A 13472-nucleotide genomic window follows, 5' to 3' on the forward strand; every position below is an offset into this window, starting at 1 on the left:
GCCATATTGAGTTGAATGTTCCTTGTGGATTCTTCTTATTGGAAAAAAAAATCCTAAATGCAGGTCTGGAGGGGCCACAATACTTCCAAAAATCATCTACAGATAGAATCTTGCAAGCCCTAGCATGAATCGCTCTGTCTTTTTCTTTCTTCTTCCCTTTCTCTCTTTCTTCTTTCTCTCTTTTCCTTCCTTCCTTCCTTCCTTTTTCTCTCTCTCTCCTTCCTCCCTCCCTCCTTCCTTCCTTCCTCTTTTCTCTCTCTTCTTCCTTCCTTCCTCCTTCCCTCCCTCCTTCCTTCCTCTTTTCTCTCTTTCCTTCCTTCCTCCCTCCTTCCTCTTTTCTCTTTCTCCCCTCCAACTCTGTTAATCTGAATCTATCTAAGATGATAGTTTAAGGCCTGGAGGCTAAAACATACGACGAACGGTTGCAGGAACTGGGTATGGCTAGTCTAGTGAAGAGAAGGACCAGGGGAGACAGGAGAGCAGTTTTGGACAGAGGGTTAGACTAGATGGCCTACAAGGTCCCTTCCAACTCTTGTTAAATCTGTTACCTATAAATTACAGGAAGAATGCCCAGCTGTTTACCTCTTAATCTAATACAATGAAAACACTGCCCCCCCTCCCCAAATCTTTCCTCAACTTCTGGGTCTGCCCATCCCCAGCCAGGATGATGGGCCACAGTGCCGTTCCCACGCAAGCCCACCCCCCCGCCTCCGCAGCCCCAGCCCTGGGATCAAAACCTTTCACGGGTGAAATCCCAGCCACAAAAAGAGAAGTTGAATCTTCCGCCTGGGGATTAAATCTGAGAAATTCTACACTCCCCCCTCCCAAATTTTTCCTCAACTTCTGGGTCTGCCCATCCCCAGCCAGGATGATGGGCCAGGGTGCCGTTCCCACGCAAGCCCAGCCCACCCACCCCCGCCTCCGCAGCCCCAGCCCTGGGATCAAAACCTTTCACGGGTGAAATCCCAGCCACAAAAGAGAAGTTGAATCTTCCGCCTGGGGATTAAATCTGAGAAATTCTACACTCCCCCCCCTCCCCGCACAGTAGAATTTTTGCCCCTCCCCTGAATTGGGGGGGGGTTCCAGCTCTTTGTGAGAATCAGGCCCCATTCGCCACTGAGCAGCCGGGTTTGCATCATCAAGCAATTTGGGGGGGGGGGGGGCGATGGTCCCATCAGAACTCGCCCCCCACCCCAAGCCTTCGATATCAATGTTAGATCAACAGCTTGTCAGAGTGATGGTCTCTTAACTCAAACTGACAGGCATTCTGGTTTGCAAGACAGCTTTTCCCGTGTGTGTGTGTTTGTGTGTGTGTGTGTGTGTGTGTGTGTGCAAGAGACCCACTTTTTTAAAAAAAAACAACAATGGAAGATGGCAAAGGTCTTTTTAATGAAGACAACCACGGGGGAAGAAGGGAGGGTCTTGTAAGAAAGCACAGATCGTTCATTTGTGGTTCTTTTGTGCAACGGGCCCGTTGCGGTTGCCTTCAGCGACGGAACTTGTTCCTGCTTGGCTCTTCCTACCTCGCAGGGTCGTGGTGCAAGCCGCAAGGCACGGAGGAAAGCCGGAGGATAGGTTTAAAAAAGAAGGGAAGAGGAGGAGGGGCGGGGAAAAAATACACCGTTGTGATTATAGCTTGGATATTCTGGACCAGTTTTGAGAGGGGAGGTGCAGGGGGGATTTTTATTGCTTAAAGGGCAGAACCAGAACTAGAGTAGGATAGGATAGGATAGGATAGGATAGGATAGGATAGGATAGGATAGAATAGAATAGAATAGAATAGAATAGAATAGAATAGGAGAGTTGGCAGGGATCTTGGAGCGTGGTGAAATCCAAATTTTTGTACTACCGGTTCTGTGGGCGTGGCTCAGTGGGCGTGGCAGGGGAAGGAGACTGCAAAAGCTCCATTCCCACCCCACTCCAGGGGCCAGCCAGAGGTGGCATTTGCCATTCTCTGAACTACTCAAATTTCGGCTACTGGTTCTCTAGAAACTGTCAGAACCTGCTGGATTTCACCCCTGGCTTGGAGATCTTCTAGCTCAACCCCCTGCTTAGGCAGGAAACCCTCCACCACTTCAGACAAATGGTTGTCCAACCTCTTCTTAAAAACCTCCGGTGTTGGAGCATTCACAACTTCTGGAGGCAAGTTGTTCCACTGATTAATAGTTCTATCTGTCAGGAAATTTCTCCTTAGTTCTAAGTTGCTTCTCTCCTTGATTAGTTTCCACCCATTGTTTCTTGTTCTACCCTCAGGTGCTCTGGAGAATAGCTTGACTCCCTCTTCTTTGGGGCAGCCCCTGAGATATTGGAACACTGCTATCATGTCTCCTCTAATCCTTCTTTTCATTTAACTAGGCATACCCAGTTCCTGCCACCGTTCTTCATATGTTTTATCCTCCAGTCCCCTGATCATCTTGGTTGCTCTTCTCTGCACTCTTTCTAGAGTTTCAACATCTTTTTTTACATCGTGGTGTATATTTTAGCTCTTCTGGAATTGGGGGGTGGGGGTGGGAAATGAATAAAACACCAAACTTTTTTTTTTCCTGCGTTGCCCTGAAAATCCACCCGTTTGGGCCCAGCGGGGCTCAAGTACCAGCAGGTCCCCACCCCACCCCAGCGCAGCCTCTCTCTGGGGAGGGATCCGGTGTCTCCTGCACAGAGGCCTGGATTATCTTAAAAGGCCCCTTCAAGCCGTATCTTGTTTCCGTCCCTCCAAGGTGCTGATTATAAAAGGATGGCGGAGGGGGAGGGAGGGATAATCTCATCTTTTGGGATACCCTCAACCCATGAATGTTGGCTTCCTGCCTCGGGATGAGGGGGGAGGGCCGAAAAAATATGCAGGAAACGGGTCGGGGTGGGGTTTGGAAGCAACAGGTGGAGTATTAAATGACTTCATTGTATGGCTCCTTGCATTCGGTTACGGTATGGGGGTGGGAGGGGGGACGACATCAGTGCATTAGTAGGGCCTGCTCTGGGGAAGGAATAGAGAGGGAGAAGAAAGAGAGGGTGGAGAGAGAGGAAAGAAAGAGAAAGAGAGAAAGAGAGAAAGAAAGAAAGAAAGAAAGAAAGAAAGAAAGAAAGAAAGAAAGAAAGAAAGAAAGAAATTAGAACAATATGTTTTTATATGGAAGGAAAGGAGGGTGGGAGGGAGGAGGAAGGAAGGAAGAAAAAGAACGAAAGAAAGAAAAGGAGGAGAGAGAGGAAAGAAAGAGAAAGAGAGAGAGAGAAAGAAAGAAAGAAAGAGAGAAAGAAAGAAAGAAAGAAAGAAAGAAAGAAAGAAAAAGAAAGAAAGAAATTAGAACAATATGTTTTTATATGGAAGGAAAGGAGGGTGGGAGGGAGGAAGGAAGGAAGAAAAAAGAACGAAAGAAAGAAAAGGAGGGAGAGAGAAGGAAGGAAGGAATGAAGGAAAGGAAGGAAGGAAGAGAAGAGAAAGAAAGAGAAGAAAGGGAGGGAGGGAGGGAAAAAGAAAAGGAGGGAAGGAAGGAAGGAAAAGGAGAAGGAAGGAAGGAAAAGAGGAAGGAAGGAAGGAAAAAAGGAGGGAGGAAGGAAGGAAAAGGGGAAGGAAAGAAGGAAAAGGGAGGAAAAGAGGAGGGAGGGAGGAAAAGAAGGAGGAAAAAGGGAAGGAAGGAAGGAAAAGGGGAGAGGAAAAGAGGAGGGAGGAAGGAAGGAAGAAAAAAAGGGGAAGGAATAGGGGAGAGGAAAAAAGGAGTGAGGAAGGAAGGAAGGAAGGAAGGAAAAGGGGAGAGGAAAAGAGGAGTGAGGAAGGAAGGAAGGAAAAGAGAAGGAAAACGGGAAGGAAGGACTACTGCAACATCAAAAACTACTGTGTACTTTTGCCCCAAATGAAAGCGTTCAACTCCCAGAATTCCCCAGCACACCCACCTTTAAGCCGCTGGCGACCCTTCTCATTTATATATTGGTTTGTTTGTTTAATTTATACTTGGTACATTTCAACAAAACGCCCCACTTCGTTTTAAGCGCAGTTCCTTTTTGCAACCTTAGCCATTTCCAAATTTGGAGGAATCCCGCGAACCGAACTCCACCTGTCTGAAAAGTTGCTTAAAAGTTGAGAAAGAAAAAGAACAGCCACCACTTGATTTCAGTGGAACCGCTCCAGAGTTTTTGCTTCCCCACCCCACCACTTCCCCGTGGGAAGAAGAAGAAAAAACTACACATCCCAGACACCTTTGCGACATAAATCTCTCCCCAGGTACCAAGACACGCCCCCTCCCTTTCCATCTCTCCCCCCCCCCTTCTTTTAAAGCATCCAGGTCCTGCCTTTGGCCTCCCGGCGATTGGTCCATTTGGAAGGCGCAGGAAGCGCTTTCGGGCAGGCGATTGGCCGTTGCCCTGGGCAACCCAGAGGCTGGGGGGAGTGGGAGGGAGGGGGGCGAGCAGAGCAAAGCCCCCGCCCCTCCATTGTGTTGGGAAGTTTTCCCTGGACGGGAAGCAGTTTCCACTTTTTTTTTTTTTTGTGAGCGCCTGGTTTGGTTTCCAAGAGCCGTGGGAAAGCGAAGTCGCTCCGAATCCGTGGAGCTGCAGATGCAAAAAAAAAAAAAAGTAAAGAATTGGGTTTGCGCTTCGGAGCAGCGGCGAAGTAAATTGCGAAAAGGAGAGGGAGCACAGCGGCCGGGCGCCCCTGGGCGCCGCGTTGCAAAAAGCTCACGGCGCGCCAAGTTAGTTAACCCCCATCGGGCGCTTGCAGAGCCGCGGATGGAGGCGGGGGCTGCGGAGGGTCGGGGGCTGTCCGGACCGGACCGAGAGCCCTGGCCGGGATCCCCAGGTAAGATCCCACCGCCCCAGGTAAGATTTCCCCCAGCAGCCCTGCCATCCTCATCCCTCTGCGCTTCGTGGGAACCACCAGACCCGTGCGAATTTAAACCCCGCTTGTGCAAAGAAACTCGACTTCCGCGGACACGGCGTGGGCTCTGAACCCGTGGCGGGGAGCTAAAACCCGGGTTTAAGCGGCTCATCCCAAGAGACGGAAAGAAGCAAGAATTTTTTCCGATGTTTTTTTTTCGGGATCGTAATAAGAGTCGGCCTCAATGAGGACCAGTCTCTTGAAATGTTTCCCTGGGCCCGGGAAGCGCTTGGCCGCTTAAACCCGGACTCCTGGGTGGGTGGGTTGATTGATTGATCCCACGAAGCTATCAAGAAGAGTAGCGATCACGAGAGACATCGGGGTGGGATGGGGTATCCACAGTGGCTCCGTTCACACAAACACGTTTGAACCCGGGTTCTCCACTCCTCTGCATTCCGCAGCCTCTTTGTTTGCTTATGGTTAACTTTTGTTTATTATGAAATGTATCCGCTGGCCAGAGTTACTTTGAAGCTGCTTAAATTCAGGGCCCTCAAATCATAAATATAAAAGCATTTTTAAAAAGCATTTTAGCCGTCAACTGTCGAGAGAGGGGCTGCCTTTTATTTTATTTATTTATATTTTATTTTATTTTATTGATTGATTGCTGCCAAATAAATCCCGATTTATTTATTTACACTATGCCCAACTTGGCACATCTTGTGCCAATGAATAAAACCTCTGGGCCTTTCACTTCATTGAAGAGGTTGTGTGAATTGGCCCCTCCAGAATTCTCATATTTTCTCATATTGGACGACAATTCCCATTTCTCCTTCCAGCCCCCAACCAGATGGTCATCTGACCTATGGTCCTCCTAGGTTTAAAAAAATTCCCAGGAAAGGGACTTAAGAGAGGATGGAGAGAGAGAGAGAAAAAATCCCTGATTTTCGGGACCATTGTTTTGCAAAACAAAAGTTAATTTAAAAAAAAAAATATTATTTTTGCATTTGGAAATTGAGCCAAGGAAGCGGAAGTTGGCAAACTATTGTTCCTTTAAATTTGAAAAGAAACATGAAATGTTACCCTCCTGTAGGCAACAGCCAGAAAAGGATGGCTTGGCTAGGGAACAAGGAAGAATTATATTGTATTTTGTGGGCAGGGAGTGAGATCTTCCCTTGGTGGTAGATGCCAGTTTAAGAGTTTCCCCTTAAAAATGGGGTGAATGTTGTAATTCACTTTGTTGAGTTTGGACAGCTATAGAAATTGGATAAATAAAATAAGTGTTTTTTAAAAGGCTCCTTTGCATCTAAAGACATATACGTCTCATTTTTCCTTTTCGTTCATCCAAAGTGGTGCCAAAAAAAAAAAAAAATGAAGAAGACGCAGAGAAGGGATAAAATTACCAAATCAAGTTTTTTAATTGGATACTAAGTTTTTTACTAAATCAAGTTGGATTTAATGGATGTAGGTGGGTTTATTTCACAGCAGTGTGGTATGGCTGCGGGAATAAATCCTCTCTTTTTTGGAAATGCCCGTATCTGTTTCTTGTAAGCCTACAATGGAATAACTAAAATTCTGATGCATCTTCCAAAGGTTTAATTTAATTTTTAATTAAATTTAATTAATTTAATTGCTAGAGAATTACATGGGATATTTTATCTTGACCATCATCATCAGCAAATAATGCAAATTTAATACCTAAAATAGCCAACCCCAAAGACAAAGATTGCTTTGGTAATTCTTAATTTGATAATTCCACTTCTTGTGAAATTAGCACATTAAAAGTTTAAATTCTGGCTCTTTCCAGTTGTAAAGGTTGCTGGGAAGATGGTCTTTGAGAATAAGTTTTTTAAAAATGTGCGAGAAAATGTTGGCAATATTTGCAAATTTATATGCGTTTACCTGCTAAGCTTGCAACAGACCCCGAAGCCGGTCACTCGTGGCTTGGCCTACCCTACCTTGCAGGGTTCTTGTGAGGATAAAATAGAGAGGGTGAGGACCGTTTCCCAGGTTAAGCGGCTTACAGAGGCCTGTCCAGTTTTACAGAAGGATTTATTTGCGCTAATTTTCAAGCTGGGGGCAAGCCTATTATTGGATACTCTTCAGCTCTGCAGTTTAATCTGAATTTTCCTGCCTTCTCCCTTAAAGGAATATCTTTTTTTAAAAAAAAAAAAAGAATGGGAATAATTTTTCCAGCTGGTCTTTAAAGTTTTGCACTTTTCCCTAGTGGGAAATGCTACAGAGCTGGCCAAATGCTTTGATGCATGTGTTGTGCGCACAGGTCAAAGAAGTGGAATTACCTCCTGTTTTCAACAGAGCTGAATGGAAGATAACCCCCGCGATTGGCTTGTTTTTCTAAAGTTTAAATGCAGCCAGTGATGGAGGCTGGACCAGTTTTGCAGAAAGAAAAGGAATTTCGTGGGGTTGACACAGTGGATTGTTGTTGTTGTTGTTGTTTTAAAAAAGCAAAAATGGAGCTTGAAGTAAAATTTAATTCAAACTGGCCTACTCCTAAGGCAAAAAATAATAATATTGCTAAGGGGAGAAAGACAAGAAAAACAATAGACGCGTGCATAAGAGCACAAAAGTGCCTACCGTTCCTGTCCTATTGTTCCCTTCATTATATCAAATTAACATAACTGTTGTTGTTTCTACTTATATATACGTATTTTTCTTTCATGATATCTTGTTTTTATTTATGACGATGTTTGTGTATACTGTGACAAAAAAAAAATAGAGTGAGGAAGGAAAGGAGATGAAATTGTGGGGGGGGGGGGGGAGTTTATTATGTTCAAGCACATGATGATGGTCCCGTTAACCAAGTTAGTTCCAAACTCTGTGGCTGCAATTCCACACCGGGCCCGATTTGATCTGGGGTTTGTCTGGTGACTTTAGCGCATCGATTGAGATCAATTCTAGTGAATTTAGAGTGAGTTTTTGAATCAAATTTGTACATCTGCCTCTTTTTGCAAAAAAAGCAATTCTCCCTGGCTGGCTTTTTTAAAACAAACAAACAAAACAACAACAGTAAAAATCACAACATTGACTATGATAAAAATACAAATAGAACGTGTCAGATGGAGCCTGCCCTCTACCGACATAAATCAGGACAGTTGTTAAGCAACTGACCAACCTGATTTTATAACTTTTTATTTTTTATTTTTGCAGTGGTTGTCAGATGAATCTGTTGATTGCTATGGGATGTTTTTGCTGAAAAACCCGAAGTAAATTTTCCCGTCAAAAGGCTGTAGATTGTGGTCACGTTGTCGTATCTCAGTCACCACAAATGTCACAGGACCGCAGGGGAGGCCCAACTGTCAGGGTTGTAAATGCTGTTTTTTGGAGGGGGGGTGGTTTCATAAGCTCAAATGGTCGTAAGGTAAGGACTAGCTGTAGATTTAAGAAGTTTGTAATTTGGTGTACGGTGTAACCGTTCAGTGTACGGTTTTGGAATTAAGTTAATCCAAGATTATCCAACCTTGGCAACTTTTAAGACCTGTGGACATCGACTCCCAGAATTCCTCAAGCTTGGCTGGGGAATTCTGGGAGTTGAAGTCCACAGGTCTTAAAAGTTGCCAAAGTTGGACAACCTTGGGTTAAATGCCATTGTAGGAATAGGACAGAAGCTTTTTAAAACGGTGAAAACTGTCTAAATTTTTAAAGTGTCTTTCCAAAACAAGGTGAAATAGCTATTTTAGTTCGCCCATACTGGGTTTTCTTCGGAACTACAATAAGTTTACGAAAGTTTTAAAAAGGGAGAGTCCACCTCCAGAAAGCCATTCTTTTGCGAAGATTCTCAGTTTATCCCTCTTTTCTTTCCTTTTGCAAACTTCGCTCCACCCAGGTCGATGCTGAAGGAGACATTTTCCCGCCGAAAAATGCTGCAGGATTTTCACGGACAGATCTCGGGAGATGAAAAGTGGGGCTCGGGTGCGAGGCAGCCCGGCAGGGCTCGGGTGTGAGATGCCCCACTTCGCAGGCGTCTCTGTAAGGCTGTGTTGAAAAGCCAGCGTGGGCTTGGCGCACAAGGACGGTGCGATTTGCAAGCTGGCATCTTCCTTCCCTTTCCCTTAGAGGTCGCTCCCCAAATATCTCGTGCTGGGGGGGTCTCGGTACAGCGGTCATCCTACGCAACGTTGGGCCTGGGTAGCTGTGCTATGAATTGGTTGCTGAGACTTGCCTGCGTTACCCTGGTCTGCAGCAGCCTTGCTGAAGGTAAATTGGTTTCCTAGATGGGAGGGGGCTGGGGATTCACCCAGGGACACCCCCCCACCCCTCCGTTGATACGGAGAATAAAGTCAGGGTCAACCCACAGTCCCCTTGTAACCTCTCAGCTCTGTGCTTTGCCAGTAACGTGCAGGTAATTCTTAAAACAGAAGCCCTTTAGAGAGGAATTGGGAGACTATTTTGGTCCAAAAGCAAGCTCAGGTAGACCTCTGAATCCAAAAATGAGGTAGAAAAACAGAATCCCCCTTTTCCCCTTGAAGGGATTTTGACACTAATTTGATTCAGAAAGCAGATTTGGACAGTGAGGAGGTTGGGGAGGAACCTGGGCCAGTCCTGGAGTCTGGGGAGGGCTCTGCGTCAGAGGCAGAGAGGGAACCAGGGCCGTCTGACAGTTATCAGCTGCCTTCAGAATCAGACATCAGTGAGGCAGATGAACAGCTGAAGCCTGTTCCTAGTGTAGAATTGCCAGACGGAGGGAACAGCTTTAGAACAAGGGTCGACTCAGGAGTAAGGCCACAGGTGGCCGATGAATGGCCCCTCCCAGTGGGGAAAAAAAGAGGAGCGAAAGGGGAGTGGAGTTTGCAGGAGACAATTAGTTCGCTTAATTGGTTCGTGATCCTCCGAGACTCCTTGCCAAGTTTTGAAGATATCGGCCTGGCAGCTCTACAAGCCAGATAAGGTCTGTGACTGTAAATTCTCCCTTGAAAGACTTTGCTGGATGTGAATGAGTAACTTAATCAAAAGGGTGTTTTGATTAAAGAAGAGTCTGCTTCGTGCTCTTGGGAACGCCTAGATCAGAAAAGCAAGCTCAGGGCAGCCTCCAAAAACGAGGCAGAAAAACGGAAGCCTCAAAAAAATCTGGCCTTCAGAGTGGCTGGTCGCCCTCTCTCTCAATGTTATTCCCAACAGGTAACAGCAAAGCAGAATCTCGCACGGTGGTCGGCCGCAAAGGGGAGAGCGCTCTTCTCCGCTGCAACCTGCTGAAGCCGAACGCGACGAGCCCCCCTCTCTACGTCATTGAGTGGGTGCGGTTCGGTTTCTTGCTTCCCATCTTCATCAAATTCGGGCTGTATTCCCCCCGGGTGGATCCAGACTACGTTGGTGAGTGAATGGTGGCGGGAGTTCAACGGGGAAAGCTTTCCCCTGGTCTCGTATGGATGGCACAGTATGGGACAGCGCCTGAATCTTTGGCAAAATATTCGTCCGTTTTAGTTTTAATGTTATTTTAATAGTATCTGTTTAGATGGGGCAGCCACTTGTCTGGAATTGTATAGGGCCGTGATGGCAAACTTAGCGTGCCACAGCTGTTGAGAAAAAGTAGAAAAAGCATTTAATTTCACCATTTCTTTTCATTTCCAAAACAATCCCTCGATGAACTGTTTGTAAGTCAGGAATTAGCGTATTTTTTCGGAGTATAAGACACACCTTTTTCCCCCCAAGAAAGAGGGTGAAAATCTGGGTGTGTCTTATACTCCGAATGTAGAAGCTCGCCCAGCTTCTCAAACGGAGGTGTCAGAGGCTGAAAAAAGCATCAGAAACAGAGCTTCAGAAAAGAAGCCCCAAACAGAGCTTCTGAAAAAAAGCCCCCAAACGGAGCTTCAGAAAAGAGGCCCCCAAACAGAGCTTCTGAAAAAAAGCCCCCAAACGGAGCTTCAGAAAAGAAGCCCCCAAACAGAGCTTCAGAAAAGAAGCCCCCAAATAGAGCTTCAGAAAAGAAGCCCCCAAATAGAGCTTCAGAAAAATAGCCACCAAACGGATCTTCAGAAAAGAATCCCCCAAATAGAGTTTCAGAAAAGAAGCCCCCAATCAGAGCTTCAGAAAAGAAGCCACCAAACAGAGCTTCAGAAGAAAAAAAAGCCCCCAAACAGAGCTTCAGAAAAGAAGCCTCCAAACAGCTTCAGAGGCTTTTTTCTCTGAAGCTGTTTCGGAGGCTTTCAGAGGCAGAAAAAAAAGCAAGGCAGGAGCTCACAACCAAGGAACCTGTTGCTAAAATTCACCTCTGGGAACAGCTGATTGGGGGTATTCCGGGAGGCCGATCCACCGGCCAATCAGCTTTTTTCTTATTTTCCTCCCCAAAAACGAAGGTGCGTCTTATATTCCGGTGCGTCTTATACTCCGAAAAATACGGTATCCATATTCTATATTCTTTTTTAAGTCTGATGAAATGGTTGTAGCGATCCTAGCAACATGTCTTTTCTTTTGATTTTAGAAAGGAAAAAATTTTCCTTCTGGATATCTTCTGACCCTCCCATCGTAAACTTATTTAGCCATGATAAAGCAAACAGTCAGTTCCCGTGTTTGGAGGGCAAGAAGCAAAGTTCAGCCAGCCTGGGCCTTTTGTTTCAAATTGCAAATTACCCGTAGGATAATTTGGAGAAACGCAGTTAAAATGGGTCAAATGGTGGCTTGCGGATGAATAAAAACCACACGTTTTAATTCGATGGGATTGCAAATTCGATTTATACCTTTCTCTTTTTTTTTTTTTAAGGGCCGCAGTAACCCTTGACATTTGAGAACCGTGGTTCTCCTGCAAAGGGAAAAAGGATGTTTAATATATAGACATTGGACTGGGCTCGGCCAGGAGGGTGTGTTTGTGTTTGCAGACAGGCGTTGGCAGTTTGGCCCTTATTTATTGATAGTGATGGCAAGATTGATTTAGGGGCAATGGAGCTGCAGAGCGTGTTTGTTTTGAGAAGTAGAGAAACCCAAGCAAAGAAGTATAACATATTCTTTAAAGTCAGCTCCCCTCTTCCCCTTTCTCACAGGAATTGTGTAATAAATTGTGTAATCAATAAATTGTGTGATAAAAAGTCTAGGGGTGAATGTGATAGCAGTCTTCTGATATTTGAGGGCTGCCCCAAAGAAAAGGGAGTCAAGCTATTCTCCAAAGCACCTGAGGGCAGGACAAGAAGCAACGGGTGGAAATTAATCGAGGAGAGAAGCAACATAGAACTAAGGAGAAATTTCCTGACACTTAACAACAATTAATCAGTGGAACGGCTTGCCACTAGAAGTTGTGTATGCTCCATCACTGGAGGTCTTTAAGACGAGACTGGGCAGTCACTATTTTAAGAAGACATTGGGCAGCCATTTGTCGGAAATGGCATAGGGTTTCCTGCCTGAGCAGGGGGTTGGACTAGAAGACCTCCAAGGTCCCTTCCAACTCTGTTGCCCTGTTATGGACCGCAGTTTCTCCACTTCAGCGTCTTTAAGATGGGTGGACTTCAACGCCCAGAATTCCCCATCTAGCAATGCTTGCTTTGCAACTTTTAAGATGGATGGACGTCGCTTCCCAGAATTCCCCAGCCAGCATGAATTCTGGGAGCTGAACTTAAAAAGCTGTTGAATTTGATTGTGATGGAGACTCAGAACAAGTTCTTGCATCCTTCTTCTTTTTTTTTTTTTTCCACTCTCGGGGGCCCAAAAAGAAGCCGAGTTGTGGGAAATCCCAACTCCAGAACGTTCCAGAGTATCCATGAACGTTCAGAATGTTTTCTTTCTTTCTTTCTTTCTTTCTTTCTTTCTTTCTTTCTTTCTTTCTTTCTTTCTTTCTTTCTTTCTTCAGTTATATCGATTTAACATCGTTGGTTGTTTTCAGAAACAACTTTCCCTTTCTTGTTCGGGGAAATAAACCTTTTGAGAAAGCCCCAAAGTGCTTCTAAATGTTGGGAAATTTCATAGGTTCTGTAAGGAAAAGAAGGTGAGGGGGGAAAGGATTTTTCCAGCATTCTCCAGAAAGTTCCGGCATTCTCCAGAATGTTCCAGCATTCTCCGGGGGGGGGGGGAATTCTTTTTTTTAAGGTTTTTTTAAAAAAATTTTAAAAAATTTAATTTAAAAAAAAATTTTTTTAAAAAATTTAAATTCTTTTTTAAAATCCTAGAATTTTGTGTCATTTCTGGGGAAGCTTTTTGGGTGTTGTGTAGCGGTGATGACCAAAGATCTACTTCAGAAAACCTCTTGGGTGGTGACGGTGGCCCCAAAGACGCCGTTTCTCCCCCCCCCCTCTTTTTCCCCCCCTCTTTCTTTATCCCCTCTTGTGCTCTTTTCTTTGCTTCCTTTTTTCCGGGTCAGGGGTTTTTAAGAGGCTGCCTCTGCCCGATTGTCTGGCCAAACTTTTGAACCCTTTTCTTCTCTTAAACAACCGAGGGTGGGAATCCTTCTCCGGGTTGTGAGCTCCTGCCGACTTGCCGAGACTGGTTGCCTATGAATCTCTGGAAATTGTCCTCCTTTAATTGCTGCCTGCTTTTTCGTCAGAGCTCTCAAAATACCTGACAATTGGGTTTGGCCAACCCGAAATCTAAGGCTTAAACAGGGGGTTTATTAAGGCAGTTCATGGTTTGCGAGGAAAGGAAAGCAGGCGGGGAATTGGGAAAAATTCAGATTATAGCTTAGAGCTGGCTTCTCTTCAGAGTTTTGTCAGGGGTCCCTTGAAATCCTAAACTA

The 13472-nt window shown here is 45.3% G+C and overlaps 1 protein-coding gene and 1 long non-coding RNA gene across 2 annotated transcripts in view; one reads left to right on the forward strand and one right to left on the reverse strand.

Annotated features, from left to right (window-relative positions):
* Window positions 1-4316: 4316 nt before the first annotated feature.
* The window catches only part of IGSF9 (immunoglobulin superfamily member 9), a 37814-nt gene continuing 28658 nt past the window's right edge, over window positions 4317-13472 (forward strand). Inside the window, exons 1-3 of the mRNA XM_058159867.1 lie at window positions 4317-4786; window positions 8646-9016; window positions 9938-10129. Of these exons, the coding sequence (XP_058015850.1) occupies window positions 8959-9016; window positions 9938-10129 (250 nt within the window). The 5' untranslated portion in view covers window positions 4317-4786; window positions 8646-8958. The remainder of the gene's footprint in view (window positions 4787-8645; window positions 9017-9937; window positions 10130-13472) is intronic.
* LOC131186376 (uncharacterized) overlaps window positions 10115-13472 on the reverse strand; it is an 81803-nt gene continuing 78445 nt past the window's right edge. Inside the window, exon 5 of the long non-coding RNA XR_009152367.1 lies at window positions 10115-10332. This is a non-coding gene — a long non-coding RNA (uncharacterized LOC131186376). The remainder of the gene's footprint in view (window positions 10333-13472) is intronic.

The sequence above is a fragment of the Ahaetulla prasina genome, chromosome 17 (genome assembly GCF_028640845.1).
Source record: "Ahaetulla prasina isolate Xishuangbanna chromosome 17, ASM2864084v1, whole genome shotgun sequence".
Lineage (NCBI taxonomy): Eukaryota > Metazoa > Chordata > Lepidosauria > Squamata > Colubridae > Ahaetulla > Ahaetulla prasina.